This window comes from Stigmatopora nigra, chromosome 7 (genome assembly GCF_051989575.1).
Source record: "Stigmatopora nigra isolate UIUO_SnigA chromosome 7, RoL_Snig_1.1, whole genome shotgun sequence".
In the NCBI taxonomy this organism is placed as follows: Eukaryota; Metazoa; Chordata; class Actinopteri; order Syngnathiformes; family Syngnathidae; genus Stigmatopora; species Stigmatopora nigra.
Window position 1 is genome coordinate 6,190,560 of NC_135514.1, and position 21,167 is coordinate 6,211,726.

Below are 21,167 nucleotides of genomic sequence, written 5' to 3' on the forward strand. Positions count from 1 at the left end.
GCTTCACCTTGGCACACACTGCACAATCCCCATTTGGCTTCAGTTTTGAGCAAAGTTCACCCCTCCTTCCACTGCGAAGATAACTGCCAACTACTGTCTTTTTTTTCCCCACTATATATATTAAAAAGTCCTTAATGTTTGCAACTGTACATACATATATCCGCCCCATATATATTTATACATGAACAAAATGGAGATGTGCTAAAGGGAATTTCATACAATGATTTACCAATATGGATCCATATATAAGGCGCATTAGATTATAAGGCCAACTCCTCACTTTTGGGAAAATGTAAGTCTTTTAGTTGCGCCTTATAGTGCAGAAAATATGTATACATACTATAATACTAATCATATCACACATACTTCTACTCTACTTTAGGATTTTCACACTTCATGTGCTATTATGATTATGACCTTGACAGAACATACGTAAGCCAACACTGATAAGAAACAATTATGCTTGGTCTAATCAGTCAATTTTACGCATCAATTATGATGCGTCAGCAATCTTTGTTGAAGATGTTGACTATAATCACATGATGTCCAAAAAAAATGTACCACTGAAGAAGCTCAGTAGTTGAATGCAATCTTATTTTTTTGGTGTTAATCATAATCATTGTTTAAGGGGACTTTTTAGTCAATCATTCTTTAACAAAACTTTTTGGGTGTTATTCACATTCATTGTGTCATGCAACTTTTTTCCCCCGTATAGATTTAGCCGCAGTATTATTACAAGCTACAGGAATAGTGATACCCCCAAAAAATGGAATAGTTCAGATGGCAGTGCAAAGACGTATATAATTAGGTTGAACATTCGTTCAAACAGCCATTGTCAGTGTGGGTGTGTGAATGTGTGCATCTGTATGCTTGGGCGTGAGTCATGACTCTTGTACTGTATGCCTCTCTACTAAAGTGACTGATGTGAATGTAATTGCAAGCATCCTTGATCACATAAAGGGCATTGGGAAGTTTGCAGTTTTCAGAAGAAGTGAATTTGCTTTTGTGTTGTAGTATATGTAGGAAGGGATACATATGTATGTATTCCCCTTTGTATGAATAATAACAAAAAAAAAAAACGGATGGAAAAAAATATTTCCTATAATTAAGTCCTAAAATGTCTCATATATATTGCTCTAAGTGCCTGGCACAGCTGAATGCATGGATTTCATATAAGATCACACAAGAGTCATACTTGAGATGAAAGCTTTTATGATAGTTCTCAGAAGTGCTTTTTTTTTCTATTTCAGTTTGCTTCATTATAAGCCACTGACTCATTATGCCTCACCATCTTGCTTATTATCATTGCGGCTGTCTCTCTCCTGCAGTTACACAATTTGCCTCACACAAGCTCACTCAGTCTTTCTGTGCCAATCTAGTTGCAGCTCATGTTTATTAGTAAAATCTGTCAGTTCTTAGTGACATCACAGGGCAATTAATTATGCATATGCTACTATATAAATTTTGTACATATACTTAAAGATGAATACAAGTTCGTTTATGTTCTGGGACTGCCTAGATTTGAACCCAGGACCCAGAACTGTGAGCCTGACACGCTCTAATGCCCCTTATCAGCAAATAAATACATTTTTAAAGTATATATTTAACAACTTTGATAACTCATTTTAAAAATTCACGTCCCTAATATTAGTTCAATCTCCGAATATTGGATTTAGCCATATTATATTAATACAATTTGGTCATGGCGAGTTTCTCAAAATCTTCCCAAACACAGCTTTTCAAATAAATTGGTGAAAAGTCTTACATTTTTATTAGCGCAATCGGTACAATTTGAAGATTTAAGAAAAAAAACTGCCCAGAAACAACTCCCTAAGCGACAAATAAAATGAAACGTGCTTCTTTGGGCTTTTGGATGAATCTTTTACATGACGAAGAGTTTGTCTTTATTTGTTGTTGTTTGGTGGCAACATTGGTGATGTGCAAACATCATACATTATTGGATGTATGCTAGCACAAAAGATGAAACACTGAAAGCTGAACTAGTGAATTTCTTTTGACCAGTGAACGTGTATGCACGTATGTTTACAAGCAGTGCCCTAGGCAAAGATTGAGTGCCATGAATAATTCAGCATTTCAAAAAAGAAGGAGCAGTATTGTTTGAAATGTGACTGCACGTATTATTTCAGACATTAATTAAAAATTAAAGGGCAAAACAGATGCACATTGTACCTTAATGGCTTTGGAATGGTGGAAAGCACCAAACAGCCATGAGTGCTGAGTATCAAAGAATGATGGCGCACTTGTGACTTTCCTAACCTGATTCTGTGTTTTTAATTACAGTCTGGGTTTCCTCCGTCATAATTAGGCTGAAGAGGTGGGACAGATTGCATGAATATCTTTAAAAACTAAAAGAAGAGCATAATTATTTGGGGAATAAGAAGGAAATGACTTTCGAAGTTCAAACTCAGTTGCCGGCATGATTTTTAAAGCCTCTCTTTTTCATGCAACCTTTATTTTATCACGTGTATGACTTTTTTTTAGCTATGTGAAGGCCCATTTTGAAAAGAAGGCACACAACTGAAATATACCGACTGTACAAATGGGTTATAGACATTGAGTAAGTACTTTCCAAACTCAACTTATTTGAAAATGTTTTAAAAGGCTTACCAAAGTCCCCTGGAACAAAGATGTCATACACACAGCTCTGGCCTCTGGTGTAATTATGTGGATAGTTGGGGGAAAGCACAGTGCCCTCTGAACCAGTAAAGTGACCACCACAGGGAGCTTTGGTGACAGGAATGGAACAAAGAGCGATACAGTTAACAAATGTAAAAAATCAACTTCCAATACCTGGGGAAATAAAGTGATATTGTGCTATCAGCAAGTGCACACGTAAGCATTTATATCACAAAATGAGATGAGAAGTCACCATTGGATTTTTTTACTTGCTGACATATATACAGCATAGTATTGGGATGCCAAAATAATTTGTCATTTGAGAGACACGTCTGGGACTTTTTCAAAAGCCACTGTGTGCTCTAAATAGACAAGGAGGGCTGATTTATGTTTACATGTTTAAAACCCAAAGGGGAATAAAGGCAGCCTGGAAAGTGTTTTCAGTCCCCAAATACATCAAAATGTCATCCATCAACAAGCAGGAAATAATGCTTACAAATATGTATGCGGCATGGCTGCAAGACTCAATATGAAAATGGTCAAAAATGCCTTTACTTAAAAAAAATGGGGGGCTCTACTAAAGCTAAGACTAAAGTATTGAAACCAATTCTTGGAGATTGGTGATGGTATTGTCTGGAAAAAATATATAAATCAGTGTCTACTTGTCTCCAAGGATGAAATTCAAAAACCTTACAAGGACATAGTGATTGAACAGGTCTTTGAGTCAAGACCTACTAAACACAGACAGATCCCTTTTAAAACACTTGCAGTGTGAGGTGTTTTACACTTGCAAGAGCCTTACAGCTCTATAGATCATAGAACAGAGTGCGAGTATGTCAGTAAAATTCGGTAACCTGTTTGTGATGGAGTGACAAACACACATTGCTGGAACAGACAAGACAGACCTAAACAAAACACATCTGGACTTTGGAAACACATGAACATATGTTGGGCAGTAAATTTTAATCGATATGGTCAATTTACATTCTGCATACAAACAAAGATGACATCCTTGTGATGCAATTGTTTGGCATTGGGTTCAATTGACCGCGGTAACATTATTTGTCAGTGTGCTGAATAGTGACTATAGTACACGTGTTCCCCCTTAATTCACAACATAAAAAGTGTGTGTGGGGTTATCCCATCCCTGCATGTAACTGCACATTTATTTTTCAATTTATTGGAAAATTATTTAATTACTTGCCAAATTATGCAGATGGACATCTAAAAGCCGTACATTGATTGGGCAGCTGAGGCCATTAGACTTCAACTTGGAAATGTCAGTTAAAATTTAGCTTCAAGGTGAAACTACTAAATTGAATGTCGGTTATAGTTATAAACAGAGCATGGTTCAGAGAATGAAAAAGTCATGAATAGCTTGTTCGTGCCTTCCATGCAGAGCAAAATCCCTTCCTATGCAGTGCAGAAGATGAAGGAATTTTAATATAAATAAAAAATAAATAAATATATTATATATATTCAATCTATTTTACACACCTACAACATTTTGTTCCAGCTCAAGTACGATTTAGTTATAATTTCAAAATGATCAATTGCGTCTGTTGTGTAATCTATTCCAAACAAATGAAAACACTGAACACTAACCCTGTAGCTTTTTCTCTCACCTTGACAACTTGGCTTGCTTCGGTCCCATTCTGGTCTCTTACTGTTGCCCATGACGCATGTCAGCGTAGAATAGCCTTGCAGTAAGTATCCAGACTCACAATTAAATGTAACCATTGATCCAAGTTTATAGTCAGTGCCCATTTTTGTGCCATTCATCACATTCCCTGGATCAAAACAGGCCTCGCGCAGTTTGGCTGCCAATTGAAAAAGCAAATATTTAGAGGGGGAAGATGGCTACACTTTAAAGAAGGTATAAACATGCAAAAAATAAAAATATTGGTTAGCATCACAAGGGACTATTTCATTAAACTAAACTGTGATGGAAGCATACATCAAAACTTGTAAATGCGGATGATAAAAGAGAACTGCAATCAGGAAGCAATATCCAACTCACAACCTCAAAGGGGCACTGAATCTCATGCATCTTTATGCATGCAACTAAATACGACTAAATAGAGCATGTACAAAGAAATCCAACATTTTTGCTGTACCTTTGTACTCTAAATGAAAGCCAGTGTAGCTCACGGAGCCATCACTACGAAATGCCAAGTACATGAAGTTAGAAGAACTTTCAATCTTTTCAGGAAGTTTACTATCCTGGAAACTGCCAATCAGATGAGTGCTGCTGTCTGGTCCATCATAGATGTACAAGAAATCATAGTTGGGCTCAATACTGAAGCTGCAAGAAAATCAGACAAAATCAGATAAAATGTGTCAGATTTGAAAAGTTGGAATGCCAATAGCACACATGAAATGAAATACATGAGAAAAATATTTCTTGCTGTCTTAGGGGCAATATTTTTAAAAATGAAATGCAAAAAGAATGACTCCTAGGTGGTGAAAGATTAAATTGTTGCGACAACGTGATGGCAGGAAATCCTCCCAGATGGCAGTGGAAATGTAGAGTAAAAAGATCATCCTATAATGTTGCTTTGCATTTTAAATATCTTCTCTTACAGTGAGACAGATATCATACTTTAGGGGAAAAGTGAAAATAGCTAAGAAATTGCTTTTCAGTTGAATGGGCAACTACTACCCAAAATGAGACATTTACTCTTTCAACTGACAATCCAAGGTCAAGCGTGCCAAAGTTGATGTTTATTTGTATAGACGAAAAAGAATAGAAATAAAACATTTCATTACCACATTGAGCCCTTCATAAAAAATGACTGAACAGCAGAGAGTAGGACTACCCTCAGGCATATCCTGCCAGACTTGCAGCTAGATGCCTAAAATGTAATTAATAATGTAAAGCTTCTCAGTATCATGCAGCACCGTAAATGAGTTTCACTCATCTCGCACCTCTTCCTGCAATATAGAGTGCCTAAAATATTATTTCAGAAAAGTGACTGCAATCTCTACTTACTAAAATGCTGTTTATTCTCCATCTACCAGCAGACTTAGACTCAAACCTATGTGCATGACTCCAGAGACAGGGCTAACTCTGCCCAGTGATACAACTGGTTCCGTCACAGAGAACATGCAATTGTAAGAGGCAACTTGTGCTATGGTGCATTCACTGTGAACTGCATTTGGTCTCGGGTTAGAAAACACACTGCGCCGTTTGATTAAGTTCTGCTATGTGAGATGCTGAGCCATGTATGAATATAAAAAGAAATAACAACAAGCTATCTATTTCGCCCTTTCTCCCCAGGTACTAAAAAGACCATGATTTTAAAGGCGTCTAGACCAAAATCATCCTTGATAACTGCTAATTAAATCCTGAACTTTAATATGTAAAGCAGCTCTGAATTAATCCATGTTTTAGGTTCTATGCTTTCATTTGGGAATGAGTTGTTTTTGGTAATTAAGTGGAAAGAAGTTTAGATGAATATACCTGATAAATGCCAATGAGATGACATAGTCCGAGTGTACAGCAATAAGCCAATCACAGTCTTTACTGTGAGGATAGGGATGTGGGAAGTTGGGTGAAAGGATAAATCCTGAAGATCCAGTCACATTTCCACCACATGGAGCTTTAACATAAGAACAAAAAAAAACAATAACCAACAATGGCATAAAAAGAACTGTTCTTTTAATATTGCAGTAAATATGTTCCAAACACAGTTATATATTGTTTGCAGGACAAGCATTTGGCTTGGAAAATATTCTTCCTTGAGTAATAACACAAGTGTTCTTGCATTTATGTACAAATACATGAGTAAAATAAAAAAAGCGCGAGGGAGCCCAAAGACCTGTAGCTCTCACAGAAGACTAGTTGGCTGGGATTCAAGAACATTTATTTCTTTAGACCTACTTAGTGTAATTATTTCTAATTGCATTGTCGAGTACCAGTACTTAACAGCTAAGCCCTAGTAAGACAATGGGTAGAGGTGTGTAGTGTCCTAAAATGAATGTGTCCACCTAAGAGCTAATTACAGTTCCGAGATAGAATAATATATTTGTCTAAGGTATGAGCACATGATAGATGCCGTGCTAACCTGCTAAAATCGAAATCTCCCTTTGCTGTTTTCACATTGATCCTTTTTCACTTCTGCCTCCCCCTCTCTTACTTTTATACCACATATCACTCCATCAATTTCACTCATCCGTTTTCTCTCTGACTCAAGCAATTGCACCCCTCCCGTGTTTCTCACCAATGCAGCTTGGAGGGCTGGGTTGCCAGTAGTATCTATTTTCCACTTGGATGCAGGTGATTTTGCTCTCCCCCTGCAATTCATATCCCGGATCACAAGAGAAGGTCACAGAGTCACTGGGCTCCCGGCCTTCCCCATTGCGACTGCCATTCATGGGAATACCTGGATCCCTGCAGGCAGTGGCAAGGGAACCTATGGGAGGTGAAAACACACACAATAATTTCTGTATCACACAGATTGTGAATATTGTTTCATAATTATTACTTTTTCCATTTAGTGTATAAGAACTGTATCAGATTATTATAATGTGCTAATGAACTTTAACACTGTATGTAGAGTAGGTTGGAGAAAATGATCTTTCAGCCTCGGTTTGCTGCTCCTTCCTATCATGTCGATTCAGGAGATGGGATGGTAAAGAGTGAACCAACAGGATGGAATGTTGGATTGGAACACATTTGTAAGGTGTGAAGAATGGAGTTGGGAAGGACTTTAAAAATGAGAATTGACTGTGGAGGATGAGTTAAAGAGTAGCTAAAATGGTCAAGTGTTAATGGAACTACTGTATTGATCAGGAGTTCAGGAGCATGGGAAAGCGATGACCAGGTCAGTGTTTTATTTTCTTCTAAGCATTTAAAAGTATAGTCAATAGGCAGGTTTTAATATAGATGTGTGAAGAAGTAGCAAATGTGTGGTTGCTGGTTAAGGAAATATGTGGGCGCTTCCAATTGAAAAGAAAAGATAAAATAAATAAAATACTCCATGCGCCTTAAATGTGTTGCCCCAGGACAAATAACAAAATAACAATACTTGATGTTATGAATGTTGCAAAGTATTAAGATGCATTGCGGGGATCAATGCTTGCTTTCAAACAATAGAGCAAAACCTAAATTACAATAAAAAATCAACTATATGAAACCAATAAAATGTGATTTTATTGTAAATGTAATGTCTGAGTGTTTATGTGGGCTTTTAAAGTGAAATAAAGAGAGAAAAGTGTATGCTACTTCGAAAAATAAGAGACAATAGTCTAGGATTTGTCTCTTTGCATGATATCACACAGCAATTGAGCTCTCTAAGAAAGTCATTCCAGGCACCATTATGACACATTGTATTTCTAACAATTCTAACTTCACATTACGTAATATCAGACGCATCGCAATTCTGACAAAGCCAACATCATAATAAGTGATTGGTTGAGACAGATTGTGTTCGAGTCTGAAGTAAATACTCACTTGAGAAGTCAATAGCAAATCCAGACTTTGTTATATAAAAGTCAGTTTCAAACTGAATGGTGACCACATTGAGAGTTGAGTGAATTCCCTCAGGCAGCAGGGAGCCGCTAACCTCCTTCAGAGACATTTCATTTTCAGGAGGTCCATCCCATACCTTCAGAATATCATGGGATGCCTCAGTGTCAAAAGCAAGAAACTGGAGGCTAAAAGAAGCAGGAAAATGATACTGTTATAGTTGCTCTAGTTATTTCTACTATGGAAAGAACATTTTTCATGACTAAATAATAAGATTGGTATCAGTTATATCTGGTTGGACTATTATTATCAGTGCCTTTAGAAGGCAAAGAGTACCGCATCGAAAGAAAAAAACAACTTGCACAAATCCTAACCGGAGAAACTGATGTTGAATTGGACTTGGCAAGAAAAGAATCGGGTCAAATGAGAAATCAATGTTTAGAACATTCATACACTTTTGGGCTTTCCTGTTCTGATTTGGTGCAATTGTTCTATATCTGCTTGATTTAAAAATGGAACAACAGATCCTTTGAATCAGCAGTTTCCCCCTGACATATCAGGAAAGGTTTTGTTTAAATAATGCAAGAATCCATGTATGTTTATTCACCAAACCCACTAATGTAGTCTAAGTTTGATCAAATATTCAGAATTTTCAGTTGATCCACCAGTTTATACATAACGGTATGTGTAATTTCTTATAGTCACACAGCTGCATTGCTTCTTTAGTTATATTAGCATATAAAGACTTTGAAATTCCAACATTTCTGCAAAATTATGATTAATGGTGATTTCTGCAAAATTACCATTAAGGTGATTGTTTTCCCACAACAAAAGTGAGAGTTAACCATTTCAAATATTACACGAAATATGACGTATGCTCAATTACTGCATTGGCAAGAGAAGTTACCTGACAATGTTTCCAGAATTGACCTCAATGGTCCAAGTGCACCTCAGGTTGTTGTCATAGGGAAAGGGATAACCAGGTGAGAGGATGCGCCCTGAAGATTTCCCTTTGAAACTGCCACCACACTCCGCTGAATACACGTATAACCAACAAAATAAATGGAATGAGATATGTTTCCTTATATTGAAGGACAACTGTGCTTAACACAACCGAACCTGTTATATTTTCATGCTTCAAGGTGAATAGGAGCAGTAGGTACACAGAACTAGCCCTTTATGTATACACAACCTTTTATTGGGCTGTCATTGTTATCATTATCATTAAGAAAGTACATATATTGATCAAGAGAATGCCAGGCTGGGTTTGCAATATACAAAAGAAGAGTCAGTAAGCTTACCAATACATGATGGTAGGTTGCTATCCCAGGCTCTTCTCTCTCCTGTCATGCATTTGAGTATGCCACTTCCATGCAGAGTGTAACCTTGGTCACAACCATAGGATATCGCACTCCCAGGAAAGTGACCCCGATCACTGACTTTGAACCCAAATTGTGGCACGCCTGGTTCATCACAATGGGATAGCTCAAAGCCTGGAGGACATGATAGGAAGATTGATAATTTCTTATTTGGTCAAAATGCATATTTACAGAAAGTCCACATAGTTCTACTTTGGAGCACCATTCTTTGTCAATGTTAATGGACACTGATTGTTGTTTGACAATTAATTAGCCATTATTATAAATTGTAGTAAATAATCCCCACAGGACAAATCTGAATTAAAAGGGATTATTTAATAGTATACCAATATGCACTTAAAAAGGCTAAACTTGAAGGTCACCAATTCACCCAGCCATTCATTCATCCTTCCAACATCCATCTTCTTGACAGCGCATTTACATTTACGCTTGCTTACTAAAATGTAGAAACTTAGATGGATCTTAACCCTGGTAAGACCAACAAACACACACTGAAATCATACTTAAGGAGCCTTCAACTACGCAAACATGGATGCTTTTGGATTGTGGAAGGAAGGAAGTCAAGCAATTTAAATTCAACACGGAGCTAAGTTCATACTTTTGAGTATAAAATGTGACAAAGAAACTTTAAACACTGTGAGCCATGTTTATAGACATCATAGAAAGTGTTGAATAGAGCCAAAGCCAAAAGCCAACCCACATAATGTCGCAGCAAGTCTTTGAACTTGACTCAGGCCTCGATATGCATTGCCTATCTTGAGGTACTAAACTTAAGTGTTCAGCCACGTGGCAACAGCGGCCTCATATAAACCCAGCACTGATTTATACCCTCGCCTCGCCATGAGGTCTTTGCCCATGCCAGATGTTATGGTAGAATTACAAGCGTCATGCCGAGTATAAATCTTGAGCACTTATGGCTCATATTCAGAAAATGTCGCCTGAACTTTTGGTCTAAGAGTCAGCAAAATATGTACCCAGATTTCATACTGAGAGGAAGATATAAACTTGCCATGTTACCACCTTTTTCATAGATCACTCAACCCTCTCTGAGAGGAATAGGACCATTTATATTGCTTGAAAAGACTGGACTTGAAAAGGTAGAGGTTAACATTTTCACTTTGCTATTGAACTCTATGACAGTCTAAATATCTGACTTAAAACATGTAAAAATAAATAAATGGATAAAGAAATATTCCTTTAGGAACCTTCTGTAAAATCAGCACAAAAATCAAGACAACTAATCACAGTAACAAAATAATCTTTTCGTTAATTTACTGGACTGCCATATCAGGTCTTGGAATTACAATACATATAACAATGAAATGGCCATGCCAAATTAGTAATTAGCAAAAGCAACATATACCATTTGTTACCAAACCACAATTTGCTTCGGCCCATTAAATTAGGAACAAGTCACTATAGGACTACCCGCATGTTATACTATTCACAACACTACTCCCACCAAAAAGTATTGTTCTAAAGAAAATGGAATGAGTTTAATTTCCCTAATAATGAGCAAAAGATAATAAATTCTTAATTGGCTGTTCAAAAGAACTTTTCTCTGAAAACTGATTAACTGCCATAGGGTCAATTAAAAAGGGACAATCAAGTTATTTTGATGATAAAATTTCTAAATACATAAAATATTTTTAGACAAAGCAGTTGAAAATGTGCACAGGTTGAGGAAAAATATCACATCTAAATCTCAGAATTATAGCAAGTAGCACTTTTCATTGTTTTTTAGCCCACCCCTACTGTTCTCATTTACTTCATTGTCAAGCTGTCCCACCATATTACAGCCCCTCACACCCCTAAATACTACTAATAACATGGAAAATATATTAATTAATGAATTTGTGCTATATACACAAGAACTTACTATAGTATTTGAGGTGAAAACCAGCTGCTGTGCTATCCTGGTCCGAGTAAAATTCCAGCCACATGTAGTTTGATGTACTGGTCAAAGACAGACCTTGCATGGTTGTACCGGTGTATGTGCTGAGGATTGGAGCTGCACCATCTTTACCATCATACACCTGCCCAGAAATAAACAGCAACTCAACTGTGGATGCAATATAGCTTAAAATAGATTAACCACTGAAAATTGGAATGGTTATATAAAAAAAGAAAAGACGGCAATTTGGAGAACAGCAAATACTGTGGTTCGTGTAGCACTTTTTTTCTGACTGTGATGTAACAAATAGATTGGATTAATGGGCCCAACTTCTTTTATCTGATACAACTAATCAGTGAAGTTGACTTAACTAGATTTTATAATTTATAACATCGACTGAACCATATCAATTAGATGTTTCATGCATTGAATCATGTTTTGAAACAGTTTATGTAATATTTCTGCTTATGTGAATGACTTCATTTTATGATTTTTATTTTTCATTTTGCAGGAATTCATGTGTTTCCCCGCAGTAATCTTGAAGAAAATAAAAAGAACTATTTTTATGTAGCCTTAAAAATTAATAAATACATTTTAAGCGAATAAAAAAAGTATTATCATCGACACCAGTGCATGAAGAGTGACAAAGAGAGTGGGATGACATGCGCTACTGGTTACACCATTAGACATATGCACTACAAAGACCGAGCTCCAGCTGAGATAGAGGGTTATTTGCGTTAGCTATTTGATCCATCTAGTAATGCTACGATTTCTAAGACGTATTTCTGTCAGGTACCTTTCACTTCGCAAAAAAAAATAAAAAAGTATTCTCCCCGTTTGTCATAAAATAAAAAAAAAATCTGCTTCATTCCATTTGAAAATGATAAGCTGATTCAGTAAGGTTCCTGGTTTATGCTTTTGTAGTTAGATAGAAGCATTATGAGCGTTTTTACCTTGAGGATGTCACCTTGTGCAAGTTGAAAAGAGTTGGCTGTGATGTTGATGCCTTTTCCTCTTTGAACGTGAATGCTGTATACACATTCGTGGCTGTTATCATAGGGCAATGGATAGTTTGGCGACAAAAGCACACCCTCATTTTTGGACACAGTTGATCCACATTCGGCTAGAGAAAAAAACATGCATAATTTCATTAAAAATAAGTCATAAGCTTATGAAATAATACTGTCATGAGTAATTAAAGAGTGTGCTAAAGGTCACAATTTCTTTGGGCTTTTATGTAACAACACATTAATTCATGATGTATTCTTTAGGTAAATAGGATATCCCAAAAATTATTTTCAAAACGGGTTTCACTGTGGTGCAGTGTAGTTGTATACCCCTGTTACAATATTTAACAATGATTACTCATCGCAGACATGTTTAAATGTATAAGTACATTGAACTTGGAGCAGTTAACTGGTGAGCCAGAATTCAGATTTTGAAATCGTATTTCACGCAAAATAATTCAGAGCGTGTTGAGACAGCAAATGACAAACTGTCGGTGTGAAGAAATGTTAGCACAGTATTTTGAGAGTCAGCTATCAGTGCGTGCTTGGGTGTCCATGTGATGGGTGGGTGTGTTTGTGTGTGGGAGTTGGGGTCCTTCGTGGACTCTCGCATTTAGAACCATCATAGTATTTTTTTTATAAATAACCAAAAGAGTGACCATGAAGTCTATGAACATCTGGAAATTCAGCAAGATGCTGCACACAAACAGGAAGAAAAGACAGAATGAAAGCAACGTACCCACACACCTTGGCAGAGGGGCACTCCACATACGGCGGCCACCTCCCAGGCACACTATCTCCTTTGCCCCCTGCAGCCGATAGCCAGTGTTGCAATGGAACAACAGGGTGTCACCAATACCAAACTTTGAGCCCGCATGCCAGCCAAATTGGGGTTTTCCAGGATCCTGACAGGGCTCAAGGTCATACTCTGGAAACCATGAAATAAATCAATTCGCAACATTGTAATTCCTCACAATATCCGTCACAGTTTATACTTGCCCACTTTGTAAGTTATAAATTACAGTCATATATAAATATATATACTACATGCCTGATCTTCTTCAAGGAAATAAAAAAGTGCACTTCCATTACTTACGTCTCTAACATTATTTCATTTGTATGAAAAACAGAAAGAGTGCTTTAGATTCAATTTATTGCTGAATGCGATTTGCGTAACGTCGCCACTTGTTTTGATGCTGCTTTATAGTCCCTCACATTCTAAACAGGGTGAAAACTATGCTGGTTTATTGATTTTATTCCAACAGATTAAAACGTACCACTCGTGGGATGTTGCCTGACAATGTGCCATATTTTCAAAGGTCGTAAAAGGTTATGCGTGATTTCTAATAAGGGAATCTATACATGCTAATTGGAGAGCATGTAAGGACAAATGCATGCACACAGGCAGAAAGACCACAAAGCCATTCTCACACAGAACATTTCATGCATATTAATACCCGCATAAGTTATTCTTCATTTCAGTGCACAGCAGGAAAACATTTTGCCAAAATGGCTGAGAAACATACCCCCCTCCCCTTTGCCCTTCTTCTTCTCTATATCCTGTTGTTTCCTTTTCCTCCACATTCTCTCCCTCATTCCTCCTCACTCTGGTCATCACCATCTGCCTCCTTTTCCTGCCTCTCCGTTTCACTCATGCACCTCCATATCTCTGTACTTACCCACTTCTTGGTCTCAGCAAGGGGAGGGTGGCATTAATACTTATCTCCCCACTACATCCCTTAAGCTCTTCAGTCCTAAGGATAGTGACCCACATGGTATCAATTGATGATCATTCTCATCACAGCAGGACAGTGCCCACCTGTGTAACCTTGTCCTCTCTTAATTAAACCACTATGATTGACGTCGCCTGAAGCACCGTGTATTTAAATATCAGTAAGGCCTCACGTTACTTTTTACTAGACATGCGTTAGAGGGACTTAGCAGTTGGATTCTATTATTGATCTGACCATCTTTTAACTTTTATACCAGCCTTAACTGCACCAATGTTTAACACAATGCACTTGTGTCTTGCGCCTTTCCTTTTTAAAATGCCAACCAAATGATTCTCCATCTATCTCTACTTCATGCAGACAGAAGACTTATGTGCTACTTTACCTGAGAAGGAGATGTTGAATCCCTGAAGAGATATGGAGAAGTCCGAAATGAAGCGGAGCTGTGCTTTGAAGTTGCCATACAGGCCAGCGTTAAGCGCAGCCAGCTTCTCCGTACCAGTCAGTCGAGCCAGTGGCTGAGCGAAGCTGCCATTTTCAGTTATAAGCAGATAGTCATGGTGATCCTCCAGGTGGAAGGAGTGGAAAGTGAATCGCACGCCTTGAAGAAGGAAAGAAGTCCTGTTAGTGATCTCAAAATGTCAATCAAATCATAGATAGATAATAGATAGAGTATATGTTTTAACTCAGAAATTTTCACTGATAAATTTATTTTCCAGCCATTATCTTAATGCAATGGAACAATGTGTAATGGCATGAATAAAACCTGAATTCTTTATTACATAGTAAACACCTTCATAAAAGATCTTTACGTTCTTTACTGGTCTGTCTAGTATTTTTATCCCAGGGGATTGCCACAAATGGAATCTTATCATTTGACAAGAAACTACTTAATACCCAAGCGGGGGTGCTGGAGCCTATCCCAGCTAATTATTGGCACAAGGCACCCTGAATTGGTGACCAATTGGTTTTTGGGATGGAGGAAAACTCATGTCAAATTGATTTATGAGATGTGTTTATATGTTCAAATTGTTCTATGTGTCATGGTAGATAGAAACTATTCTATGTTGTCTGAAAATATTTTTTGTGATATAATCGTTAGTATATTTATATCTGAGGCTCTTTTGTACTAATTACAAACACATAAAATACAAAGATTTTAATGGCGCTGCTGATAAAAAATAAAAAGAAAGGTCGATCAAGTTGTCAATATAATAGTTTCAGCACTGAAATACATACTTCCTAAATTCCCTGATTTAGCAGTTTAAACAAAAGGCCCATTATGTGTTTTATGAAAGAGAAGTGTGCCCTTGAATGGCAAGTGTGTGTATGTGCACATAACGTAGACGTGCACGCAGGAGAATCAATATATGTGTGGTTTACAACAAACCTTTTCCGTGGCTGACTTCCACAGTCCATGTACAGTTCAGAGAGTTTGGATACAACTCAGGGTAACCAGGCGAGAGGATGACACCAACAGGCCCTTTGATATCTCCGCCGCAAGATGCTGAAAGGAAAGGAAAGATAATGAATGATAAATGCTGATGGGGAAAAAGAAACCTGTAAATGAAGCAATAAATCCCTCACGTGAAGAAGAAAGGAGCAATTTGCATGAATAATGTATTTGAGACACATCACATCCTATCATACTATTTTATGAGCACCTGTAATTCTGCCAGCACAATATTTTTTTCTCTACCTTGTTTCAAAGCAACTCTCTCTCTCTCTCTCTACCTAGACAATAAATCATTCATTGATCGCGCAGCCCGCCATATAGTCACCTTTCATAAATTATTTTAAAACTAAAATCTGGTTAGAAAACAGCATTTACTGACAATTAACTGACACAAGTAGACTTGGAGAATTAAATCAGGTTCATTGCAGTCATTACTTTAAAGAGATTCTGAATTATTTCCACCCAAATGGGATTAGCACAATGCGGCATTCTATTTAAATCAGTTTGAAAAGATTAACAAGTCGAAAAGACCCCGTAGTGTTTTACTATGAAGGAATAGAATAAGACATATGTCACCTTGCTGACATGATTCTCATGTAATATGATTATATAATTTAATACCACCAACGCCACTAATTTGGTAAAAGTGATAAGATAATTCTCTAAACTCATCGGCTGCTATGAATCTAGAAGATCATGCTACCTCTCTCTGAAAATTATAATTGGTAGAACTGGATATTGTTCCAATTAGTAGCTTTTTATGCAGAGAACTAATGCAGTCTATCTGTAAGTTCAAATCACATAAAAGTTTTTGTTATTGTTTAGAGTAAAACATGAACACAGCCGATCCCGTGATTTGTTGTTGTTTTTTTTGGTTTCTCACTTCATTCTGGAGTTTAGTGTGCACTTGTACCTATATTTTCTTTGATCCAAATATCTTGAAGATGACGTCACTATCAAATGTCTATGAGCCTCTTTAAATTTTAGAAGTATACGTCTCTTGTGAATGTACGTATATTCAAAGTTATGAATGTCAGACGATGTTTTGGAAGATCACTGTAATGCCTAAGGCCTCACAGCTGTGAGCACACATACAGCCCCTCTTTTCCTCACTCATTCCCCCTTGGGCCCTCCAGTAAACACACCACATCAAGGCCTGAATCCTTATCCACCAACAAAATTATATCAAATAATTTATTAATGAGCCAAAATTACATAAAGTCATTAAAAGTGAATGAGTACACTTGGCAAGGTGTTTATTTAGAGGGTCCATAAACAGAAGGCTGCAGCCTTTGGCACCAGTCTATCTTAAAGCTAAGCAGGAAAAGGCTCTTGGTTATAAAGGCAAGGCAAAGGCTTTTGCTAACTCAGCACTATTTCATCGCCAATATATTACACAAAGCCAACTCTTGCACTTTGTTTTGTTATACTTTATGTTCTACCGACAAATGAGTCATCCATGGCGTCAATATCAGTCAAATTGTAGGAGAAAATCACCACAATCTCTTTTCTATTTCTAAAATGTTCAAATACACAGGTTTCAGAGAGATTATGTAGGACAACACAGCTACAGGGAACCGATGAAGCTGTTCCTTTGAAGTTGGGATAAATCGCTTTTTTTTCCTCATTTACATGATTCACAAGAACCCCCATCCAAGTTTTTCGCAGGAAGACATGGTCAATCTATTGAGGAAAAGCAGCTTGACAAGCAAACAAGTTTAGAGCCTTTGCCAAAAGCGAAGATGTACAAGGTCCTATTTACGAAAATTTCAAATAGCAGCTAAATGATATGTTTACTCTTACAGGCTTGGGCCCGATGTTGCTGGGCATGTTCTGCATTTTTTATTGATATTTTCATCTTTTACTGACAGAGATAAGTATATTCAAAAGAAAGATATAAACATGTTGTAAACTCAATTCGAAGATTTTCTTCGAAATACAGGAGAATCTCTTTAAATATGGGCACAAGCTGAGAATAAATGAGTGCTCAATATAGGCGGTAATTCTTTTGGTCTGATTTTTTTTTTAGTTTCTCGTTTTAGGTGAGGTATAAAAATCCAGTTCTTTCTGTCAAGACTTGAAGCCCAGTGATGTCAAAGCTTTCTGGTCCACCCCCAACACTGTCACTAGATTTTCCATTTCAGCAAGGAACAATACTGCAATCCCTTTGAATTTTTTTTCAAATTTTGTGGATCCCACAGAACAACATGGCGACGTTATTAGGCGATAAAAAGACTATCAAGAGCCGTACAAATGGAGAGCTATTTTACAGGATCTATCCTCACTTATTAGAACTGAACGTATGCTCCATTTGTGTGATACGCTGCTGTCATAAGCTATGACCCGCTTAAAAAAAATGGTTACTGGGACAGTATCACTCTTCTCTCTCGCGATTACACCATCTCGGATATGCTGCATCATCATGACTCAGCTCCCGCCAGTCATAACATTTTAATTCCAATGGGTGTAAGTGGACATTTGTTCCTTTCTAGAAATATTTAGTCATCAATTCATTGTTATTTTTTTCTTATATCATTGCCACTAATGCGTATAGATCACGTTAACTGGAAAAAATAAAATATTCAACTATTCTTCTGAAGAAAAGGAATCAGAAACATTGCTTCACCTTCAGAATTGTATACTGGCTGGGCCTACTGAATCCAAGGATAAACAGGTCGAAGGTTTTAAAAAGAATAGTGTAATTATATATTATAATTCATTTATTTAATGCATCAATTTGTCAGAGTTTTAAATAACAGTCTTTACTTTCGCCCAATCCAACAATTTATTCATTTTTACAGTGAGGTTACAGCAGCTTTAACCTCTGGATAGCTGTAATAGTTTTCATGAAGGGTGAAATGAAAATTCAAGGTTCTCGGCTATTTTGCCTTTTGTTTAACGTGGGCCAACACACATCACCTGCGTGAGGAGAATAGAAGTCGAAAGCTAAATTAGACCCTTTGGAAATCCAATAGCCCACCCCTCATTTAACTCCTGAGAAGACATACCATCACAAGTGGGGAGAGGGTTGCTCCAGAAGTGATTTTTTTCACAAACCAGTGGTTCTTCTAGGCTTAGTCTGTATCCCGGATCACATTGGAAGGATATTGATGAGCCGATGGATAGGTCACTGCTTAGCCGCACGCCATTGACTGGGATACCAGGATCCATACAAGAGTATGTGTCCACTGTGACAACTATAAAAAAAAAGTGTTTGTTAATTATGCTGTCACAGAATAGTAGTAGTTGTTTGAGTGAATTACAGCATGATCGTTAAAAACTAAAGAACCTAGCCTGAATCATGCAAGGAATATATAACACATACCATAAGACCTAAATTCCAATGAAAGAAACAAATGTGATTTGAGTGGTATTGCTTTGTAGCACCATAATCACAAAAGAGTGATTCACCCACAAATAACAAAAACATAATAAGACAAAGATACTTGTGGTCTGGTTTAAGTGAATAGTGCCTTCATGACATACTGTTTGTGAATCACCAATGGTATATTGCAAGCAATATTGAATTTGAGCATCCTTGTCCAGACATTGTTATTTCATTCAAGTACACTGGTACCATTACTTACAAAATTGTGTTTCACATTTGGTTTGCAACTTTTTTCGTAAGGAGAAACGCATATTATTTGGAAAAAGTTTAATTCATTCCAACTTTTAAGAAAATAAAATCCTAACAATTTAAAATGAAATGTGTGAAACTAAAAAGATGAAAATATTTGAGCATTATTTATGAAGCTAATAAAATTAATAAGATGAGAAAATACATTTTCAAAGTCATTCGTCATCAAGCTTGGCGCAAGCAAGACTTTTGTTTCCCTTCGTACCATAACTCTCGTGGGTGAAAATGATAATTGGCAAAGAATAAATATGCATTGAGCACACTATGAAAAATGTAAAAAAAATGTCAGAACTCTGTGTCGAACGAGGTAGAAGGCACACAAATCAAGAACTCACTGCCGCAGCGGTTACGCCATGGTGCTAGAAAAAGATGACGTGCCCCGAGGAGGCTTTTGGTCAGATGGTTGTGCACATACTCTGGTGGTGGTCGCCTAGAGCGCGCCCTTTTCTGATCGGTCTTCATGGAGACACAGCCTTTCAGAGCCAATGAGAGGCCAGCACAGATGGCGAATGGGAGAGTAACTCTATCATGTCATTTTCAAAACAGAATACAGAACACTATGCTTAGCGGATATTAGAATTTTCTAATTTCACATTTTGTAACTCTGAATTTCTATCTGGAAACAAAATTTTCCAGCTGAAGCCTTTTGTATTTAGTATTTTTTTAAACAAGTAGACAATTTTGATTCAAAAAATGAAAACAGATTGGACTTATACATTTTTTCCTGGCAACTCAAAAGACCATGGAACAGGTCACATTAAGCAAAGTGAAAAGACACTTGAATCTGAACAAGAACTACAGGTATTAAATAAATGAATGACAGGTATAGATGATTGTCTGAAAAATTAGACTTGCATTTGCTCACTGATCAGTGCACAAAATATGGTATCTGATTATATTTACCTTCATAAAAGATTTTGAAGCCACTGTTGGATCTACTATTGTCTGTTGTGAACAGCAAATATAGGAAGTTGCTGGTACTAAAAAGAAACTGAGGAACCTGGGTTCCATTGAATGAACCAATCAATGGTGAAAGCAGGTTTGGGCCATCATGTACTTCCAGAAAGTCATAGCTGAGTTCAGTTTGAAACCTTAAAGAAAAATGAAGATTAGACGGTAAGTGTATAGACCGAAAGAGAAATTTGCACTCTCAACGACATGCAATTTCCATATTTGATTTTTTTTAATATGAAACACTATCATTCTTCAATTAAATTTAACCACCAGAAATTATAATACAAATGGAATTGTTGTGAAAACCAATTGTTACACTCCAACGCATGCTTAAACAGGTGTGATACTGTATTAAGTGAACATACCTGTCAAAGCTGATTTTGATGGAATGACCTGATTCAGCTTCTATGACCCACTCACAACTAAGTGAGTCTTTATAATAGCCAGGCCATCCTGGAGACAGAATGACCCCAGATTGGCCGGAGTAGTGACCACCACAGGGAGCTGTTTGGATTTAAAAATGAAATTATTGAAAGGAATTTAGTTTTTATGTGTGCGTGTGGAAGTGGAAACACAGAAACATTGTTTTATTCTTCTTGTGTACCTTCGCATTTAGGGATGAGGCCGCTCCACATCACCTTCCCTTCCTCTAAATGGCATGTGATGGTGTCGGCACCCTGCGTCTTGATAAAGCCCTCTTCACAGACCACAGAAATGGAGCTGCCCAGTTGGAAACTGTCCCCGAAGCGTCTGGCATTCAGCGGTATGCCAGGGTCAGGGCACTCATTACGCCCAAAAGCTTGTAATGAGGAGAGAGATAGCACAATCTGATGACAAGCACTCTTGTTTTCATGAAAAATGGCTTCTTTAAGGGGTGTGAAGATAAGGTAAATAAATGTAGCTGTCTTAAAGACAGCAAGAAACCTGAAACAGCATGTTCGCTGTTCACCTAATGTTGATAATGGGCTTTGCCAAGAAAGAAGACACTTTTTACTACCTACAG

General features: G+C 37.2%; 1 protein-coding gene across 2 annotated transcripts in view; it reads right to left on the minus strand.

The window, feature by feature from the left end:
* Positions 1–21,167, minus strand: part of LOC144198896 (CUB and sushi domain-containing protein 3-like) — a 161,106-nt gene that overhangs the window by 94,502 nt on the left and 45,437 nt on the right. For both annotated transcript variants that reach the window (XM_077720109.1, XM_077720107.1), the window contains exons 15-31: positions 20,769–20,963; positions 20,530–20,668; positions 20,114–20,301; positions 18,582–18,770; positions 15,508–15,624; positions 14,503–14,718; positions 13,127–13,315; positions 12,334–12,503; positions 11,366–11,522; positions 9,409–9,600; positions 9,015–9,141; positions 8,093–8,295; positions 6,861–7,052; positions 6,101–6,239; positions 4,755–4,942; positions 4,263–4,457; positions 2,629–2,745 (exon numbers count right to left, since the gene is read on the minus strand). In XM_077720109.1, coding sequence (XP_077576235.1) covers positions 2,629–2,745; positions 4,263–4,457; positions 4,755–4,942; positions 6,101–6,239; positions 6,861–7,052; positions 8,093–8,295; positions 9,015–9,141; positions 9,409–9,600; positions 11,366–11,522; positions 12,334–12,503; positions 13,127–13,315; positions 14,503–14,718; positions 15,508–15,624; positions 18,582–18,770; positions 20,114–20,301; positions 20,530–20,668; positions 20,769–20,963 — 2,913 coding nt within the window. The remainder of the gene's footprint in view (positions 1–2,628; positions 2,746–4,262; positions 4,458–4,754; positions 4,943–6,100; positions 6,240–6,860; positions 7,053–8,092; positions 8,296–9,014; positions 9,142–9,408; positions 9,601–11,365; positions 11,523–12,333; positions 12,504–13,126; positions 13,316–14,502; positions 14,719–15,507; positions 15,625–18,581; positions 18,771–20,113; positions 20,302–20,529; positions 20,669–20,768; positions 20,964–21,167) is intronic.